The sequence below is a fragment of the Siphateles boraxobius genome, unplaced genomic scaffold, assembly GCF_051911475.1.
Source record: "Siphateles boraxobius isolate OS27281-9 unplaced genomic scaffold, OSU_SipBor_1 12, whole genome shotgun sequence".
Classification (NCBI taxonomy): Eukaryota; Metazoa; Chordata; class Actinopteri; order Cypriniformes; family Leuciscidae; genus Siphateles; species Siphateles boraxobius.
In genome coordinates this window covers 20,407,583-20,429,568 of record NW_027508722.1, presented here as the reverse complement: position 1 = coordinate 20,429,568, position 21,986 = coordinate 20,407,583, and the positions used below count along the sequence as shown (strand labels likewise).

Sequence of the window (21,986 nt, the reverse complement as noted above, 5' to 3'; positions counted from 1 at the left end):
AGAGAGAGCTGGAGAGGCAGAAGCTGGAGGAGGAGCGGAGGAACGCTGTGGAATACACAGTGTGGAGGCTGAGGGAGGGATTCCAGGAGAGGAAGGATAGAGAGGAGGATAGACTCAAGGAGACGAGTGCAGAGGGCGCAAAAGCAGTGCAGCCTGAGGTGATCTGGAAAAAACGAGAGGAAGAGGAGGAGAGAGATAAGGATAGAGCTCGGCTTGGCGACAGAGGTCCCAAAATCATCTGGAGGAAGAGGGAAAGGGAGTGACGGGAAAAGATGGGTATGTGTCAGCGCTAAGCGCTCTTAGATGTGACAGGAAGTTAGGTGGCAGATTTAGACTTGCGGTATAAGTAAACCTGCATGTACTTAGACTTCATGTAATCTAGGTGCTGTATAGCGCAAATCAGGGGTCTTCAAACTTTTTAGGCCCTCTATTATTGTACGGAATTAAGTGTTTAATTTAAGCCTAGCCTATAATAACGTGTATAGTTTCATATTAATATACCTTGATTATTGAAACCCATAAAAATCATCATTATGAAGATACAGAGAAAATCAACTTGTATAGCATTTTATAGATTTACTTAATACATTTTAATGTTGAAAGAAAAATTAAACATTTAACTGCACTTTAGCTTAATATTGTATGTATATTTAAATTTTTTTCACTAAAATAGGATTGTTTCAAATCACACTGTAGTTAGCGGACATCCTAGGGGTCACAGACCCGCTGTAGAAGATCCCTGGTGTACATCTTTTTAACACCTTAACTTAAGTCTTTAAACCAAACGAAGAGGATTATGTTGATCGGTGCCGGTCTTATCGTCAGTGAGCGAAGCAGTTTGAATCATCATTAAATGATCCACATTCACTGGATCAGTACTTTAGCATTTTCCATCCATCTCTTCCCGCTCTCTTCCTCTCACTCTATCGATCCGTCTGTCTGACGGAAGCCTCCTCTCTCAAAGTCTCAGCTGCAGCTAATATGCTTTTTATGGGAGTCTGTCAGACAAGAGCTTGTAAAGTGGAGCCCTGCACATGCAAAGACAATGAACACACACATAAACACAATTGCATGCATATAAAACACAACATCTTTTGAGATGGATTGTGTCTAAGACACTTTTATAAATATACCAATAACTTCATGACAATCATACTATATTAAGTGATTCATAGTGTCCTAAGAAGCTCTATGCAGACTTGAGATCTGATGCAAAACCTTCTACACGCTGTGTATGACAACAGCAGAAAACTTTACTTTTTTTGCATCATTCGTCTTTTCACATCCTGTTTTTGATACTTTCCGGACTAAACAGTCAGCACACTGTCATCTCTCTGGTGCGATGATGAAGGAATCAGTGGATGCAGAGAAAAAGAGGACTATAAAAGACAAGGGAAGACAAGTTATTGATTGCGATAGAGCAACGTAGAAAGACATTTAAAGACGTTTAGTGGACACTGAGACGGCTGAGACATCATGGAGCTCGTCCCCAAAACCAAATACACGCCCTTCAGGAGCGACTCCTTCAGTTCAACAGACGAGACGGCGTCCAATCCCTCCCTCCCTTCTTCTGCTCCTCTCACTCCTCTCACCCCTCCTGGCATCCCTCCTTCTCTCTCCTCGTCCTCCCTCACCCCCATCCTCCCTCCTTCGTCTCCACGGCAGGCTGAGAACAGCCCCACAACCCTCTGCTCTTTCTTCCCCAAGATGGGAGCCCTACGGCTGGGCGTGTCTTCCACTCTGCTCCCAGGCCTGAAGGCCTCCAGCAGGCCAGCGAGCATGCCAGGCGGTCAGGGAGGTTTGGGAGAGTCTCCGGAAGACACTAGGACCTCCGCCGCCAGCTCTTCTCTTCTTCCTCTTCTTCCTCTCCTTTCTCTAACAGCCCCATCTCCTCCTCCTCGTCCCCCACAGGATATGAACCGGCTGGGCGGGGCCTCGCGGAGGGCCCGTGTTGAAGGGGGCCAGCTCGTCGGAGACGAGTGGACACGGCACGGCTCCTTTGTCAACAAGCCCACCCGAGGTTGGCTGCACTCGGACAATGTGGTCAGCACCAGTGGGGTCTCTTACGCTGTCAGGGTAAGATGCATGTATGGGTCTTGGGTTGGGTTTCCGTTTTTCCCTTTTTCTATTGATGTAATTAGTGATGAATACTGTACTAGAACAAACTCCTAAACTTAAGTATTAATCTTTGCCGTATAATTCTTAACAAACTGTTTGTGCTACTGACACAATGTTTACCTCAAAAGCAACTTAAGGAGAGGTGTAGTGTCGCAAGTGGTTGATTTTGAAATGGACAAAGATATCTTATAGAATTACACTGAACAAGAGACCTGAGTCACATCTGTGGTACTGGATATCATAGGCTACATTCACACTGCAAGTGCTTAATTTTGATTAAAGTTAAGATTTAAGTGTGAACTAGTCACAGCCCTGAACAGACCCACACAAAAGAACAGTCAAAAGATTGCACACAGCTCGTAAGTCATATGTAAGTAATCATGGAAGCAGGCTACCAAAGTCAGTGTTAGAGGGCGATTTCAGACACAGCCCAGAACATCCTAGTATCATGGCGGTGAGATTTGCTTAAGCAAAACAGTGGTTATATTTTCTTTTTATCTCTAATTTATTCTCTAATTACGTTATAATATTACTACTATACTGTTAAAATCAATTCCTCCTCCTCATAATTAAAATAATAATAATAACAACAACAATAATATTCATTTATTAAAACAAATATGAATGTAATGTGGACTGAGATCAATTAATAGAAAATCATTCAAATTTAATTTTATTTGTACTTAAACTTTTTGGTCAAAGAAAGAAGCCTAACTTTGTTCTTTTAATGGTCATACAGAAATGTAAAAATCTTTGAAGAGTTTGGGCAAAACATTAATTTGAAGACAAAGGGGATTGCATTTAAGACTGTAGTTTTTGCGATTTCTTTGTGGAAATATATTTATTATTACATTTTTTGCCTTGATGTCTAAACAGCAATGTTTTTTTTAATAATGCAGCCCTAATTTTGACAAAGGTTGGTTAACAGCTTGGAGTTCTTTTGCGTTTCAATTCTCTCAGTAAAACAGTCTGTTTAATATGCTTAATGTATTGTTTTCTTTAATGTGTGGCATTTTCAGATGAATCCAAGTCTATGGGCAGCAACTACATTGAGAACTTCTTTATTTGATTAGTGCTTCATAATTAAAGCATCAGTTCTCATAAACTGCACACACGCGCATGCACACACACTTAACCACATGCACTACAGATGTGTTGCCAAGCCAATAATCTAGACCCAAGGCAACTGGGCAACACTCCACTGTATTCTATGCTTTGAATTGTGGTTGGAGGTATTGCACAGTAAGTGCATTTAGTGAAGGTTTTGTCGTGTTTGTCTTTGCTTCAGTATATGGGCTGTGTGGAGGTGCTGCAGTCAATGAGAGCACTGGACTTCAACACCAGAACTCAGGTTACCAGGTAACACACACACACACACACACACACACACACACACACACACACACACACACACACACACTGATTCTCGCCTTGCACTTCCTCCCATATTCTCTCAAATATCCAGTGTATGTATATCCACGGCGTCCCACAGGAGTGATTTAGTCGTACATTCTCCTCATTTCCTAATGCACATGTGCACGAACATACACTCTCTTGCACTGGTCCGGATAAAAGCCCCTCCTCTGATGAAATATTAATGTCCCTCTCTCAAAGAGTGTGACAGAAAGAGAACGCAGGAGATGAATGCTAAATAATGACATACACATCCATTTTCTTATTCTCACAACAATTCGGTTTCTTCCGTCCTCACATTTCTTTGAATAATCTGTTTATATGGATACACATATGTGACCCTGGATCACAAAACCAGTCTTAAGTAGCACGGGTATATTTGTGGGAATAGCCAACAATACATTGTATGGGTCAAAATTATCAATTTTTCTTTTATGCCAAAAATCATTAGGATATTAAGTAAAGATCATGTTCCATGAAGATATTTTGTAAATGTCCTACCGTAAATGTATAAAACATTTATTTTTGTAAAAGAATGCAGCACAATCGCGAACATAAATGGACAACTTTAAAGGCGATTTTCTCAATGTTTCAATTTTTTTGCACCCTCAATTTCCAGATTTTCAATAGGGGGGGGGGGGGGTGGTGTATGTAGGGGATATGGGGGGGATTTATGGATATTTAATTTATGGATATTTAATCCATAAATATTCTAATATTTATGGATTAAAACATCCATAAATATTAGAATTGGCATTTTATAGTTTTATCATTATCATTGTTATATTTTTACAATGAAATATTACAGTTGTATTTAGATTGATTTCCCCCAAATTGAGCATCTCTGCAGCATAGAGTGGTGCAGGGATGACATCAAAACCAAGAAGACTAATCCAACACTGGTTCTCTCAAGATTTTATAATGGGGTTTTTCAATTTATGAGTAAAATAAAGACTGGTAAATCTAACTTGTCGATACTTGAACGTTTTGTTCTACAAAGTGAATTACAGACACCCATACTGAAAACGTAACATTTGAAGCATTAATGTTTCTTTTTAAAACGGACGTTTTTAATAAATAACTAAATAAGACGCTGAAGAGTATTTGTTTACGTTTACATTGTAGAACAAAACTTCAAAGTATCATCAAGTTTTAAAGATGACAGCCTTGTGACCTATTCTCCTTATGACAACATTTAAAACTAAAAAAAAACAATCACAGTTTGGTTGTTGCATTTTTTTTTGTCAATTAAACAGCTGCTTCTTTTTTATTTGTTTTTTGACAGATACGTTGATTGATCTAAGGTCATGCTTCAGGCAGTAATTAAATTAGACTTTTATCATTGATTTAAATAATTCTCTGTCATTTTGTTGTGTCTTTATTCATATTTTAATGAATATTTATAACTTCAGTTTCCTTTTCATATATTTCGCTTTTACATTTTTTATTTTTTAAATTTTTATTATTTATTAATTTACTACTAATAGTTTTCATCTTTGTTATAGTTTTTGTTAACAATAGCGGTATTAATAATAAGGGAACAAGAACATTGGTGTATTTGCTTGCATGTCTGGCAGCTTGCATGTGTGAGATGACAGGAAGTGGAATGACTGGGCCATTTGTCTAATGTAATTGTCCCTCAGCCATATGCAATTTGGGAATGCATGAAAAGGAGTGTGATGGAAACTCTCATCTAATAATCTGATTATGTTCTCCTCACTATATGTAGCCAGCGTGTGTGTGTGTGTGTGTGTATGTTTATAACCGTATGTTTTGCATTTCAGGGAGGCAATATCAGTGGTGTGTGAGGCAGTACCAGGTGCCAAAGGAGCTCAGCGAAGGAGAAAGGTATTCAACACTTTATCTTATCTTACTTCCTCAGACACAGACTTTCAGCCTTGCAATATATTCACAGTTTTGTTAGTTACAGTTACAGCTGACAAACCTCATAGTGTTCTACGGCCTAACCAATTTCCAGTAAAAATGCTACTGTTATGTTCCACACACACACACACACACACACACACACACACACACACACACACACACACACACACACACACACACACACACACACACACACACACACACACACACACACACACACACACACAGGTTTGATCAAGTGTTGTCTCTAAGTGTAGTTTTAAACGTCTTAAATATTCTGGATTCAGGCAGATTTACTGCATACTAAGTGTCTGTTACTGCATGCGGAAGTAGTTCATTCTCGTATTTCACATTTCTTTAATTTGTAAAGCCTATATTACAAAAGATTGCATTTTTATCTGCATTTTTAGTTGCATTTATTATATATAGTAAAAAACGTAATATTGTGAAATATTATTACCCTTTAAAATATTTCTATTTTAATGTTTTAAAATGCAATTTATACTTGTGATTGCAAAACTAAAATTTTTATCATTAATTTCTCCATTCTTCAGTGTCACATGATCCCTCTGAAATTATTGTAATATGCTAATTTGGTTCTCAACAAACATTTTTTTATTTTTATTTTTTGCTGCTTAACATTTCGGTGGAAACAGTGATAGATTTTTCAGGATTATTTCATAAACAGAAAGTTCCAAGTAACAGTATTTATTTGAAATAGAAACATAAATGTCTTTGTCACTTTTGATCAATTGAATGCACCATTGCTGAAAAAAAGTATTCATTTCTTTAAAAGAACTGTGTGAGGTGAAACAGGCCTTAGACAGACCAAACTATTTAAAATGTTCTTTGTATCCTATTAAAATTTATTTTCTTAAAATATTTAGTTTTCATCATCTTTGCCATGAAATTTTTAGCTGAACTTTTTTAATCTGGTGTGTGGTGTAAATAATGGAGTCTGTTTCTGTCTCTCTCCAGCCCTCCTCTCGTTGTCTCTCCTCCATCTTAGGGAAGAGTAATCTCCAGTTTGCTGGAATGACAATCAACCTCACCGTGTCGACCAGCAGTCTAAACCTTCTGGCAGCCGACTGCAAACAGGTTAGACATCACACACGCACACGCACACACACACGCACACACACACGCACACACACACGCACACACACACACACACACACACACACACACACACACACACACACACACACACACACACACACACACACACACACACACACACACACACACACACACACACACACACACACACACATTAATATGGTGCTTTCTTTCCTGTATGAAATTCACTGTAACCCTCATGTAATGATAAAAGCGGCCTGTGTCATGCAGACGCTCTTCACAGCAGGACGGGAAGTTTGCCATTTTTGCGATGTTAAAATAATATTATAGAATAAAATTCTCATATCCTGGTTGTGCTAGTGTGTGCAGAGACCGCTATAAGCAAGCCATTCAAGTATGTTGATTTCCTTGAAAAGTATAAACTAGTTTGGCTCTAATCACAAAATGTGAGTGCTAAATAACCTAAGAAAGCAAATAAACTTGTCAATCATCCATTGGGCTAAAATACAGGTTTAAAAAATATATATTTTTCTGTGTGGATTGAAAAGAGAAATCCAAGAATGTGGAATAATTGTTATTTTTCTTTTATTTACTTTTTGCACTTTATCAACACGCAGTGACACTTGTTGCAAGTGGTCACATAAGACACATTTGAGACACGTGTTAAAACAATGATTTGTCTCGCCTAGAGCTGCACAATTCTGGCAAATTGAGAATCACAATTTTTTTGGCTAAAAGTAGAGATGATGATTCTCCCATGATTCTGAGTAGTCAACTAAACAAAAAACTTAATTTACTAGAGGTTCTGACAAAATGTTAATTGCTGCAGACTAAATATATAAAAAAAGTTAAATTAATTTTGAAATAAATCTTTTTAAATTTGATTGATTCAATGACTCATTCATAAAGACTTCACTCGTATCATTACTGGATAAATCAGCATTTTTGAATGAATCTCTTGATTCAATGAAGTTCATCTTTTAAACTGTCGCTTTTCGGCACCTACTGGCGTAACAATGTATTTGAGGCTTCAAATTGCTTTCAAAAGGTGATGGTTTAATAGACACAGGTGAATCGTTGACGTTTAGGGATAAGATCACGGGGGTGTTTGAATCAAGATCGCAATCTTTTAGCGATTAATCGTGCAGCCCTATTCTTGCCTGACCTTCGGGTTATTTTTGAAAAGTAAAACTAAGCGTTAAAACATTTTTGTTGATTGAAATTAAATTTCAGTATTAGATGAAACATGTAGACTAAATGAGATTTTTAAAATGTTGCCTTGGCAACTGACTGAAATAAGTTTAAAGCACTAAAATTACTAACTGGAAATAAAACTGAAATAAAGAATGAATTAAACCTAGTAAATAGTAATATTAAAAAAAGCACATGTCAAAACTACTAAAATTTAAATGGGAAATGAAGAAATACAAATATGAAATTCAAAATATGAATAAAATAATACATAGTTAGAAATATTCTGCATTAGGTCTTCCAAGGGGTTAATCTTCATATATTTGTCGACGTTTAACTAAATAAGTGTGGTACCCGGAGGCCCAATAGATTATGTAAAGTTGGCGTATTCGGCAGGAACAGATATCCTCTTGCTTGTTTACCGCTGCACCACAGGACTTTTTTTTTTCCTCGCTGATAATTCTTCAGTTATACGCCAGTGTGTTTGGCATTAGCGCAGTGAGGTTTATCAGTGTTCGGGCTGCTCAGCAGGGAGCTGACTGGAGCCCAGAATAGGGCCTGGAGTAATTGCCCTGCTAATATGTGTTTATCTTAATGAATCTAAACCATGCAGAATTACTACACACAACTGCTCTGTTCCTCTATGTTGGACCGCAGTCTCACCACAGACCGCATTTCTCCCCTTCTCTCTGTCCATCCTTTGCTTTCATTCGTCCTCTGTCGCTTGCAATGTTTGCTCATTCTTCATCTCATGCCCACTGCACTTTTTTTTGTCACATTGTCCTCTTCTCCATCCCTCTCTCCCTACAGATTATCGCCAACCATCACATGCAGTCCATCTCTTTTGCATCAGGAGGAGATCCAGTGAGTCAGACCCCGTCTCTCGATATCTTTCTACTGTCTTTCTGTCTTTACTAGGGATGTTCATCAGTATTCATTGACCGTCGTTGTTAATTTCATTGATTAAACTCATCAGTTGTTGATTTAATCAACTGCGGCACAAATCCGTTTAGTAGTTTGCCGAGCTGATGGCCATGCAAAGGCAGAGTCCACAACACGCACTTGGATTGCTTTTAAAAATAAAATGTTTCAATAGTCATTGTTTGACCATTTCTCTTTAAATAACGCTGATATGAAATGTTATATAAAAATGTTTAATTTAATTAGAAATAATTCATTTAAAATTAATAATTATTTAAGTTAATTATCGATTTAAATAAAATATTTAATTTATTTTAAATAGTAGTAGTTTTATTATAATTATTATTTCATGGTTAATTTTAATTATTTACATCTTTCTTTAATCATTTAGTCGGTTATCTGATAGATCCCTACATTTCATTTCCTCATTTTCATCTCGCAACGATCTATCAGCTTCAGTCTCATTCTGTCATCCCTCGCTCATTTGTCTTATTCATATGTCTTGCTGTCTGTAGTCATCTGTTCTATTTCTCCCACTGTTTCCTCTTCTGCTTCCTGCTCTTTAGTGAATAGACTGCTCCAACTAAGAGTTCCTTTCTTCTGCTTATCCCTTTATTCTGTGTGTCTATGCTCTAATTTCTCTTAATGTCCTGTCCTCCTGTTCATTCTTTTCTTCTCCTCCATCCACTTTTATTTCATTTCTCCCCAGGACACAGCAGAGTATGTTGCCTACGTCGCCAAAGACCCCGTCAATCAAAGAGGTAAAAACACTTTGACATTGAATTCTGTCATATCCTTAAGTGAAATGTAAATTACTGCTTGCACAATTTATTTGAAGCGATGTTAAATCCTTAATTATTAAGTTTTATGTGGCAGTATTTATAAGGTCTTTAATTAAAGAAATCGCTTATCCAAAAGATTTGGAATGACACATTTAATTTTGGGGTGAACTCTACCTTTAAAGGGGTCATAGAATGCCATTTTCATACAAGTTAATTTGATTCTTTAGGGTCTAAATGAAAAGTTTGTAATATACTTAAATTAAAAATTTTCGTTAGTATTGTAAGAAAACTAATTTTACCTGGTCAAAAACAGTTCTGTTTTCAGCACGCCATTTCAGTGCATATGCCTTTAAATGATAATGAGCTTCGCCCACTCCGCCCCTCTGTCCTGCGGGCGTTCATAACAGCGTTATGACCACACCGCACGTGGAGTGTTTCCTTGACAACAGTTGAGGGTGTAGGGAAAAAATGGCAGCGTGAGTCTCAGAGGAGGACACATCCTTGCAACCGTATCAGTTTGAACTGGAGTCGGAACAAGATGACGGCCCGAAGAAGTTCGACAATTAAGGCTCGAACATGACGTTTCTGAATGGTTGGTTATTATATTGTCACTTTGATCTATCTTTGTGTACTGGCAGGGTAGAGTAACTTAGTGAGATGTACGAACGCTATGTGTTTACTGATGTAAGTTATACGTACTCAGTTTGTAATAACACAGTAACCATAACGCATTGTTCATTATAAACGTGGTATTATGAATTATTGAGAACGTCGTACATAGAAAACATGCCGTATGTACCCTGAGTGTAAACCTTAGCCGCATTCATCGTGAAGCGATTTGCAAAGATTAATATAAAGGTTAATAAAATTTTACACTTACTTTTTCTGGAGGTTCAGCAGGAAGACATGAATAGTTGGTAATGATTCTTTTTTCAGGAGCAGCTTCTTATCAAAATCAGCTTTATAAGTTACTTCCTTTGTTAATAAAGCAGTCTGGTGAGAAAAGATTTGCGAATCGCGCAAACATGAAAGCATTGACGTTGCTCGTGGGGAATATTCCCTTCAAAAACAAAACTCAGCCACTGTGTCTTCAGCGGTTTGAATTTAGGAACATCAAAATTACTGCTGTGTTCGTTATTACACCCAAGAACAGAACACCACAATCGCTTAGACGCCATTCTGCTCCAGCGTATCAACAATGACGGACTATGATGACTGTCAGCTCGCTCAGGGCAGGGATCTGTTGAAACACTGCTGTCAATCAACAATCGTGGGAGGGGCGTCCGATTTAGTGACGTCACAAAATCGAACGGCTCAATTTGAGGCAGGGGAAAACATAAGGAGATTAAAACAAAAACACTGGATAGATTTTTATCATTATATGATGGTTGTGTACAGGCACTGCCAACACACATTTCAGTACAATCAACTTGAAAAAGTACATGTACCATTATATGACCCCTTTAAGGAATGACTACATGATGTCTTGATTTACAATATCTGGTGTTTGATGATCACTTCCTGCCTTGTAGCATGTCATATCCTGGAATGCTCAGAGGGCTTGGCTCAGGAGGTCATCAGCACCATAGGTCAGGCTTTTGAACTGCGCTTTAAACAGTACCTGAAGAACCCCCCCAAACTGGTTACCCCTCATGATCGGTAAGAGTGTGTGTGCGCCTGATCAAACACATAGTGCAAACATTTACATTTATGTAAGTGTATTTACATGAGTGTATGTACATTTATTTAATCATAGTACCGTGCGTGCGTGTGTGCACATGCATTGACAGTGCTAACATGATTATGGAATACAAGCTTTTGCTCTTTTGTTTCTGTCTGTAATTCTGCATGTAAACAAGTCTTAAATACACTTAAGAGCGTGAAAAATATGTTGTTATAGACTTGTTGACTATCTATGCTGAAACTCAATGCCATTGTGTCTATTTGCACTGCTTACCCACATCATACACTGTGAAACATCCTAACAAATTAGTTTTTTGTCCTATGTCCAGTTAAAATTTCAACCAGGCCTATAAGTATTAGGTGCAATATTTAAGCTTAAATGAAAATGATATGTTGCATTAAAGGTGCCATGTGTAAGAATTGAGGTAAAAATATCCAAAAAATGAGCTACACGCATCAAAAGAATGAGAAGAAATAAGGGCGATGATATCATTAAGAAAATGACAAGTTATAGTGCTGCAGAGATATCAACCTGAATTAGCATGCTAAATTACTAGCCACGGCCCGACAGGTCTCATAATACCGGTTTCGGCCATGGGAGGCGGTATGCGGGCAACATAACCACCAGCCAAACTGCAATACACGAATAACTCGCACGGCTTGTGGGCGTACTTGAACCTGATGTGTTTGATAGTTAGCTCTACCCACAGATCCGATCCGGTTTTCACCTGTTATCTACCAGAGCCTATCTCTACCAAGCTGATGATAAAATGTAACATTAGCTAATTATATTATGTTTATTAAATTGCTTTCCTGAGGTAAATCTGACATATTTGTTCTCCAGCTATGTTATTGACCTCTGCACGCTGATTTAAAAAAAATGATTGGTCGATATTATGTATGAGGAATACATTTTGGTAAGTTGTAGCCTACTGTATCTTTCAACAGTGTTCGTGTTTTTTTAATATTAGCTAGTAGATGATCGGTTCACGTGCGCTAGGGATCTGTCGTGTAACATTTACAAGTGCCAAAATGGTATTTATTGTTTGAATTGCATAATAAAATTGACAGAATCTGAGAGCTGAGATTTTTTATACATCATAACTAACCTGCTCTGTCTAGTCTGTCGGTCTCCGTGTCCTCTTTGCTTTGCAATTTTTCTGTGCATGACAAAATTGATGTGTGGCGTGACTGAGAGCGTGTGAAAAGTGTCAATTGTATGTGTCTCACGGTGAATTCGTGAGAGTTGGCAGCTCTGAATGGCGCTAGCTTGGTCAACATCAGCGAATGCTGTATGTCAAATTAATGTAATTCAAACTAACAATAAAAATGTAATATGAACAAAACGAATATGAACATATTCACTGGTAAAGGTGAAGGGGAGTAGCTTGAAGATGTCATATTTAAAAATCACTTGACATCAACCAACGTTTCTCTGGAGTCAAAACGTTCTCTATTAGGAGTTGGCTCGGCTTCGGCTATGGCTCTAGGGTCGTTGTGAAGGTAGGGGCGGAGCATAGAGACTATGCCGTTTCTCGTTTGTTACTCTAGAGTAGACCAACTCACTTTCTGGAGGTAGACTGCCCCCATCTGGTATGGAATGTGGAGTAGGAATTGATTTTTTGGCGGACATGACACAAGGCACCTTTAAAGGGTTAGTTCGCCCATGGCACCATCCCAACGTGGGCACTGTTGACGTTGACAACAGCGCGGATTGATAGAAATGCATAGAAAATAGTACCGATTAAAACTGAGGTATGAATTTTGACCGGCGTGTTTTTTGTGTGGTAAATTAATCCAGCTTTGAAACGCAAATCCCTTTTTCACGTAAAAACGCACAGTTTTGTGGCCCCGGAAAATAACCGGGAGTACTTTATTGAAAAACTTCCAGCGGCCAGAACTCTGACCAGGGAGGTGACAACAGAGTGGATCAGTGTGTATGCACTATAGTGCTGGTAAGGATTGCATACAACTTCATGTCTTAAATGGGCAAACTAACCCTTTAACAACTATCTGAAATAAGTTACTACAATTCAAATTAACTAAAACTGAAACAATTAAATTAATGCTAAATAGAAATATAAAAAAAATACCTAAACTAAACCTAAACTAAAATTGAAATTACCTAAAATTTTAAAAAGCTCAAAACTCAAAACAGCATGCCCATGTAAATATGATAATATAATAAAACGATTCTCTCTCTTAGGATGGCTCCTTTCGATGGGTCAGCCTGGGAGGAAGAGGAAGAGGACTTGGCTCCACCCCCAGAGGTTCCGTATTACAATAACTTCCCGGGTAAACAGCCTCCCCCTGGAGGCCTGGTTGATATGAGAAACCGTCATGGACACAGTACAGGAGCCACGCTGGTGAGACACATTTCTACAAGCATGTGTTAGTCAGTTAGTTTGATTTCATCTTGAGTCTTCTGAACCTGTGCACAAATAAAGTGTTGTTCAGTGACCATTAAATTGCAACAAATGAGTGTCTTTTATGTGTTATGAGTGAATCATTGAGTCATTGAATTGATTTGGTAAATAGAACGTTCTTCGAAACAAATCTAAATTTTGTGTATTTACAAATCTATGAAGACAGTATGCAAGCATTTTCATTACAAATGACGACTGCTACACAAGTTTTGTGAAGGTATACAAACATGCAATTATTAATTATTATTATTATTATTATTTAATTTTAAATAATTGAATATAATCTAATGAATGATATTAGCTGATGCTACAGTAAGTCTTCACAGGCTGAAAAGCCAGCAAAGCCGTCACACATTTCAAACTAAAGCTCATCGTCTTCAAAAGAGAGCGACTTCAGTGAACAAGAACTATGATGTATATAAGTGTATAAATGTGATTTAGTGTATAAAAGGGATTTTCATTAACTTAAATATTTATTCAAAAACACAGATTCATTCTTTAAAGAAACGCGACTAGTGAATAAATGTGTGTCAACACTCTAATGCGATATGTCTCCACAGCCCTATGGACAGCCCAGCCAGAACGATATTCACAAGCAGCCTCTACCTCCTCTACCAGGTCAGGTTTACACACACACACACACACACGCTTCACACTAATAATCCCTGCCCTGTTCCTTTCTTAGTGCCACATAGTTTTTGTCAGTCTTATATTATCACAGTTCCCTACATTTCATTTTCCTCTCAGCTGATACTGTCATTGTGCCGAGAGAGTCAGCGGTTTTTCTGTCACTGTCCATTGCTCTCTGTTGGACGCTGCCCAAACCTATTACACAGCTCCTTTGAGAGGTGGCTTCTGGATCGCCGGCTTTGCTGACAATAGGACTCAAAATGGCACCGCTTAAGCACACTCACCTGAAGGTTAACTCAGTTTAACTTCACTGTTAGCCTCTCTTTCTCTCTCCTTTTCAGTGGGTGTTAAGGAGGGAGGCTTGTTTGATGACCCCTCATACGTCAATGTGGATAAACCCCGCCTCCCAGCAGGGGCGGCAGCAGCAGCCAATGGAAATGCTCACAGAGATGCGTTTGACATGAGTGAGTAACACTTCCTGGATGATATAGTGTAACAAAAAGACATTTAGATGATATTTGATATTTATATATTTACTCTAAAATGGCTTACAAAAAATTATAAAAGAAAATCTTGTTAATTTACTGAAAAAGTATTGAGAACATATTTTTAATATTTAAAAATTTGCTACATTTTTTATGCATCACTATAACAATAAAATACAGCAAAATATATAAAACAAAATGATCTAAGAATTTTTCCACAATGTTTCATTAATTGAACATAAGGAAGAATGTGTTTATTTATTTTGTGTGTGCATCAATATAAGAATATAAGCATAGCAATAAACAGCAGTACATAAAAAAATATTTTAATACATTACAAATTCCACTCAGGCTCTTTTATTTTGAAATGATAAAAAACTTTGACAACAATTTGTCAAAAAATAAATCAGTTGTTAACCCCACATTGCAGTGCCAAACTTGTACAGTGTAAAACAGTGTGATGTTAGAATGTTACAGCTAGATGCTTATCAACCGACAACCATTTGAGACTCGTATTTGCGTGCTTTGGACAGTCACGGAAACACAGCGCATTGCATATAAACAGGAAATTCAGTGTTTGAGAGGAAACATGTAAAATGCTGATAGAAGTAGACAATTTAGGGCTTTTTACACACCGCAAAAGCTGTGCTGACATTGCATCTAAATTAAAAGTGTGAAACTCTACTTTAACTGGGGTTAAAAGCTGTTTTTAGAACGACGATAGCCCGGGGTTAAGAGCAGTGTGAAAAGCCCTTTTGAGTGAATACACTTTCATTCTTACATTATAGTCCAAAATGTCCATTCAATATAAACTCTATAGTACAGTCGACATTAATGCTAAAGCTTTTATGTAAACTGGTCACGTGCTGCGTTCATCCAATCAATGACACCGACACAGCAAAAATGCAAATAAGACTGTTAACCCAGGGTTTAGGAATGTGCAATGTGAAACATCAGCTTATGAATACACAGAATTAATTGTTAACCCCGGGTAAATTAAGCAGGATAACCCAGGGTAAACCTGGGTTTAAAATTCCGTTTACCCTGGGTTTAGAATGACCCAAGGGTAACCTTTTTAGTAGTACAGTTATAGATGCTAGATAAAAAACTAAAAGTAAATTCACCAAAGATTTCGGTCTTTTAGAGCCATTTGATGCGGCTTTAGGGGTGTCGGGAGCAGTGGCGCCCCCTCTGGCAGAGCAGCTGCAGAACGAGCCCTGGTTCCACGGACCTCTAAGCCGCAGACAGGCCGAAAGACTCCTGACCAAGGATGGAGACTTCCTGGTGCGGGAGTCAGGCACCACACCAGGCCAGTATGTCCTCACTGGACAGCAGGGCAGCCAAGCCAAACACCTGCTTCTGGTGGATCCAGAGGGAGTGGTGAGTAAGATGGTGGTCCTTATTAAAACATTTTATAATTCTATATGATTAATATGACTATTTAACTTCTGTATCTTTCCTTTCACAATTTGTAGGTGCGCACCAAAGACCACCGCTTCGAGAGTGTCAGTCACTTGATTAGCTATCACATGGACAACCGCCTGCCAATCATCTCAGCAGGAAGCGAGGTGTGTCTGCAGCAGCCAGTCGATCGCCGAGCTTGAGAAAACAGGCAGATTTTTCTCCACCACCCTTTTTAGAGAAAAAAAACTCCTCCCTTTCCCTCACCCTTTTTTTTTTTTTTTTTTTTTGCCAGACTCTTAGAGAAAGACTTTTTTTCCAAAATGGGAGTGTAAGCTAATCATATCTTCAGAGAAACAGAATTTTGTACCGCATCAACCACCGGCCATGAAATTAAGAAGCGATGCAATCATTCTACAATCATTCTACTTGAAATAAGCGATTACAAAAAAAATCAAATGATAAGGCGTCTGAAAGAAAAGCTGAAGCGTAATGGAAATGACATCACTTCCCCAACACAATATCATGCCTTGAATTAAGACTGGGGGTGCACCTGTAACCATGGCAACAGGCCCAGGCATTTTTAGAGTCGAGAGTTGATGTGAATGTACTAAAACTGCAGAACCTTTGTAGCATTCTCATCTAGTGCATTGGGCGAAATCCAAAGACTCAAGCTTCATATCGGTCGTTCATTTTCAGAGAGCCGTTTTGTTGTGGTCGGTTTGTAAATCCTCACATTGCCGCAGTCTCAAGACTGTTTGATGAATATGCAAAACTTTAAAGAGAATGCAGCGCTCATTCTCTAATCACAGATGTCACCGTCCACATCAAATGAATCGCATCCTTTGTTCCAGTCCTACTGGAATTTCCAGTGTTCCTATCAAGGGATAACACTCCAAATGCATCTTATTCTCACCCTCACAAAACCCTTTACAGAATTCCGAACATGATCCCCTAGGAAAATTGGGAATTTTGGCTTTTTTGGGAACACCCCTGAACATATGTGAAAGCTTTAGCAGCAAGGAAGCTGTGTGGATTTTTCCTTATGCAATTAAGCAGACGATGTGAGGAACTTACGTTATGAGGTATTACGAACTAGTGTGCGGAAAAAGGGAACATTCCCTTTCCACATAACATCACATATATATATCAGCCTGGGAGAAAAGGGACGAGAGAAAAAACAAATGAAGTGCAATCTGTCAACATGGGTGAGTAAGCCGGAATAGGACGGAAGGACTGCGGTTTGATATCAAACAGTTTAAAGCCTAATTATGATGTCATTTTAACCAGGAATTTATATATTTGTTGCAATGATGTAATCTCGTTGATCAGCTGACGACGTTATCACCCAGATGGTTTTATTCTGGGAAATGGAGGTTCTATTTTTCTTTGTCTTTTCCTCTATTCGCATTGACTATCAATTTTCACGTGTATCGGAAGTGTCAGCTGCTTCAGTATGTTCAGAGCCTTGTTACAAGAGAAAGTGGGAGGATATGATGTGTACCGGGAAATATGCATCTTTTTTTATGGTTCACTATAATTACTCTCCATTTGAATGATGCAAATTGCAAGGGGACAGTCCATCCAGGAAGAGGAAGAGCACTCCAAACGAAATCTGAACGTGTCTTTGCAGCCACAAGTGCAGTTTGTTTGCTCTGAAATTGATTGTGCCTTTTTCACCGAACACAGACACAACGATAAAACACAGTCGCCTTTTGTGGTCCTATGGGTAATCATGACACTTTCTTTTTTGAAAAAACACAACTGAAAAAATAATCAACTGCAAAAATGACACAAGTTAAGTGAGGCTTAGTACAGATTTTGGGAAAGCAGTCTTCATTTTCTTCCACACGTTAATTCTGCTATGCTGTTTTTACTGCGCTTAGTTTAGTGCTGAACTGTGGGTTAAATACATTCGGTTAGTATCACGTTATGTCGCTTAATCTTGCGTTTTTGTGAATAAACACCTTGTTCTGTCTCTTATTCGGAGACCAACATTAGATGCCCTGTGAGACATCATGTAAATAAGCTTTGCCTATGCTAATAGCTATGTCTAAAACCAGTAATTTACTGTGTTGATCTGTGTCAAATGTATCCCTTGGGGATTTGCAAAGTCGCAGGATTGTACTGGGTAAAAAAACAAAGGTGTAAGATTTGACTAGCTCTCCTGAAGACAATGCCATCAGATTGTTCATCACACACAAGTATGTAAATGATGAGGATTTGCTTAGTCAGATATACAAAGGCACTTTATCTGGATGCCTTATGAATCTGAAATGGGCAACTTTTATTTTTAGCCTTTTTTAGTGGATGGAAGTTGTGTATTTTGAGTCATTGGTCAACATTCATTCCACATTATAAAATCCAGATGGATTCCAGCTGCAGCTTTATGTGACCTGCCCTCACGCTAAAGTGATTTTTAGCCTGTTCTAATTCAAATTTATGCATTGAATGTTTTTTTTTTAATCATTTGACGTCAGTTTTTATGTGCTGATGGCACCACAGATCTGGTCACTCTGGTAATGGAGTTTAAACAAAGTGTGTTTATGAGTCTGTGTGTGCGTGAATGCGTACATACACTGGGCTGGAATGGTCTGGAATAATCTGGCTATTACAACTCTGACTCGCCACTCAACGGTTTGCTCATTTTCATATTTCACAGCGGCCTTTTGTTGCATGGAAACTGTTATTGTGACTTATGTGTTGTGGTTGGTTGTTTGCTATTTTCGAAGCCAAAGGCTATCTTTTTCTTATTTGCCTGTATAATTGTTGCTTCTTTTTTTAAAACAAAATACATGTTTTTGATTATTTTAATTTGTTTTATGTTGTTGTTCTTTGGGGAAAACATAAATGTTTACACCTGTATCAAACGATAGATTACATATATAAATACATATATATCATTCACCTTTCTGCATTTCATTATTACCTATTGCCTTGTTTAGCACAAAGTCCTTTTAAATGATCAAACGGACATTTATTTGAGCAGGTCTGATCTAGATCGCTTTTATATACTGACAGCTTTAAATAATGTTCATGAATCTATTGCTCAAGGGGTTTACAGGCCCTAAATGTGTCGTATCTCAGATACTTATTGCTGTAATGGCCATGACATTACTCAGTAACACTTTACATTAAGGTTTCATTCATTAAAATTGGTTAACTATGCAAGTTAACATGAACTAACAATGAACAATACTTCTACAGCATTTATTAATCTTAGTCAGTGGTAACTTCTGCATTTACTACACTCTTAATACTAAAGGTTTCAAAAGGAGGTTTTCTAATGCAACTAACATGAACAAGAAAAGAACAAATAGATTTTTACTAACTTTAACAGATTAATAAATGCTTTGAAACATATTTTGCTCAGTGTTAGTTTATGTTGGCTAATGCATGTACGTGTTAAATAAGACCTTATTGTAAAGTGTTACCAATAGTTTACCATTAATTGCCTAAATCAATATAGATCATATCATTACTGAATAAATAACATGAGAACAGACTATCTGTATTTGTGTGTGCACTATGGAGCAATATTTTGACAATCCTTCAGGACCTTTCAGTGAACAGTAGAGGAATTAGAGATGAACAATAGGTAGATGAGAGATGTTGTGAGGCCATTGTGTAATGGTAGGTGAACAGTTGGCTGGCATTTTCCACAGCTGAATAAAACCCATTTAACAGGGGGCACTGTGTCCGTGTATCCCTGTCAGAGCATAGAGCGGGAACGCAGTTCACTTCAGGGTTTCTTCAGGAGAGAGGTTACGGTTGAAGGAAAAAGTGGAGACCCACAACGCCCAGCGGCAAACAAGGACATTGCCCGCTTTCCTCCAGTCCCTCCCTTCAAGTATTGCTCGCGCTCTCCAGTCGGCCGTGGAGCGTTGGAGAGAGATGCACCCACAGCGCCCGCTGCCCCAGGCTATGCCCTCCTCACTGGGCCAAAACCTGAGAGATGCAGCCATGAGGATGGGCCATGGCAAAGGCATACTGGGAGGAAATATGGCGTATGGAGCTATCCAGTCTCTTAAAGAGTGTCTCTACTTCCTGCTCTGCTGCTGGTGCATCAAAGAGATCCTGGACTGAGAAAGAAAGGTAAAACAAAAAATTGTAAGAAAATAAATAATTGTGAGTAGCAACGGAGCATGCAATCTGTGTAATTTCAGTATTTATATAGGCTACTACTAATTATATTTTATAAATATTTTAAAATTGGCTTCCAGTTTTATATTTTCAGTCATTTCAATTTAGTTTGAAGGTTTTGTATATTTTTATTTAGCTTTAATTTCTTTTTGAGTTTTAGTAATTTTAGTAGGTCTACTTCAAATGTAGGCTAACATTTCAGTTAGTTGTCGAGTTGCAACATTTCACATTTTCATCAAATATTTATAATTCGTTTTATTTCAACTACGGAAACAAGGTTTTTAATAGTTTTAACTTTTGTTTTAATACCAAGATGACTACAAAAATGGAAGTAATTTAAATGTCAGGTTTCAAGAACTATATAAGATATTAATGCTAAGCAATATTCAATGCACATTTATATCGTTGATTCAAACATTTATTGAAACAAAGCGAGGGCTCAAACATATTAGGCTTGTTCGACTTGAACCGGCGCTGCACAGACCGATCGGTTGATGACATCAGAGTACCGCGAGAGCGATTAGAGAGCAGACGGCTCCTTATGCTTTTGAATCGCTCTCGCGGTACTTTGATGTCATCAACCGATCGGTCTGCGCAGCGCCGGTTCAAGTCGAACAAGCCTTTAGCCTTGACCTTGTTTAATTGTGTGTACTCTACTGATGCTACCGTTAGGGGGCGCCCCATGCAACCACAAAAATCTACTGAATGTACGTATTATTCTGAATACTAGTAAATACCATGTTACTAAACCAGTATATTAATTGCCAGATCATATCTAAAGCATATTTACAGTGTTATTTATGTATTTTTATTTATGTATTTTTTTTTAGAGTTTTTGAGCCAATGGATGATTCATCACAGTTGTGTTGATGATGCGTTAGCCTGAATCCAGATCTCTTCACACATGCATAAACACACATGCCTAACAAGCATCAGAGGCTGCTGTATTAATGTGCTTTAAAGCAGTATTGTTAAATTGTGCAATAAATAAAAATAATAAACGGATTGTGTATAAACAGATAAAGGTCCTGGTGTGTGTTTTTTAATGGTTTAAATGGTACAAACTGTTATTGTGTAATGAAATACAAAATAAAAAAAACATATGCAAATACAAGTTGAACAAATACAGTATGCCATAAACATGCTCATTAAAATACATACTAAACATTTTACATAAATGGTTACAAAATGTGTTGGTGAAAAGAATACATGGTGAAAAAGTATACAGCATATCATATGCTTTATCAGAATAAATAAAATAAACTGAGGTATTACACTCAAGTTCAATGTAGAGTCACTTACCTGTCTGTACACTGTAAAATAATATTGTTGGTTTAACTTAAAGTAAGTAACCTGGTTGCCTTAAGATTTTGAGTTCATTGGAATTCAAATTTTGAGTTGATACAATGAAGGATATTTGTTTAATAAACATAAACTCAAAATATTATGTTATCTGAACCACATGAATGAGAGTTTCTGAAGAAGATGTAGGTTGCGCTCGCTATAATGCAAAACTCGACAACATGCAAAATGCCTGGGTGTTTTAGGTGGTTGATATGGCATCATTTTTGTACAGTGGTTGCTACTTAAAACTAAAAGTCAAACTAAAGTCAAAAAGTGATATGCACAGTGATAATAGGGTCCCTAAATATGGCTCAGATCTCTTTCAAAAGTTCCAGGCCTAGATTTTTTTATTTTTAATTGTTATTGTATATTTTTTGATAATTATAAAATTGTAGTCTCTTTTTTTATTTATTTTAAAAAAATTGAGACAAACAATATGAATCCAAATAGGCCTAAGCAAACAATAGTAACTACATAAAAAT

At 37.7% G+C, this 21,986-nt stretch overlaps 2 protein-coding genes across 7 annotated transcripts in view; both read left to right on the top strand.

The window, feature by feature from the left end:
* The window catches only part of shc1 (SHC (Src homology 2 domain containing) transforming protein 1), a 39,929-nt gene extending 21,005 nt beyond the window's left edge, over positions 1-18,924 (top strand). For 2 of the 6 annotated variants that reach the window (XM_077211094.1, XM_077211068.1), the window contains 12 exons: positions 1,912-2,076; positions 3,407-3,477; positions 5,316-5,379; positions 6,397-6,516; positions 8,500-8,553; positions 9,320-9,371; positions 10,925-11,051; positions 13,282-13,441; positions 14,062-14,119; positions 14,473-14,595; positions 15,761-15,996; positions 16,092-18,924. In XM_077211094.1, coding sequence (XP_077067209.1) covers positions 1,912-2,076; positions 3,407-3,477; positions 5,316-5,379; positions 6,397-6,516; positions 8,500-8,553; positions 9,320-9,371; positions 10,925-11,051; positions 13,282-13,441; positions 14,062-14,119; positions 14,473-14,595; positions 15,761-15,996; positions 16,092-16,220 — 1,359 coding nt within the window. In that variant the 3' untranslated portion in view covers positions 16,221-18,924. Of the gene's footprint in view, positions 1-76; positions 277-1,350; positions 2,077-3,406; positions 3,478-5,315; positions 5,380-6,396; positions 6,517-8,499; positions 8,554-9,319; positions 9,372-10,924; positions 11,052-13,281; positions 13,442-14,061; positions 14,120-14,472; positions 14,596-15,760; positions 15,997-16,091 lie in introns of those variants that run through there. The other 4 variants (XM_077211077.1, XM_077211085.1, XM_077211060.1 and 1 more) reach the window with 4 other exon arrangements.
* An 857-nt stretch (positions 18,925-19,781) lies between these two features.
* On the top strand, positions 19,782-21,184 carry lenep (lens epithelial protein). The gene is made up of 2 exons (XM_077211308.1): positions 19,782-20,112; positions 20,991-21,184. Exon 1 carries the CDS (start codon positions 19,912-19,914, stop codon positions 20,101-20,103), a length of 192 nt encoding a protein of 63 aa, XP_077067423.1. The 5' UTR covers positions 19,782-19,911; the 3' UTR covers positions 20,104-20,112; positions 20,991-21,184.
* Positions 21,185-21,986: the final 802 nt, after the last annotated feature.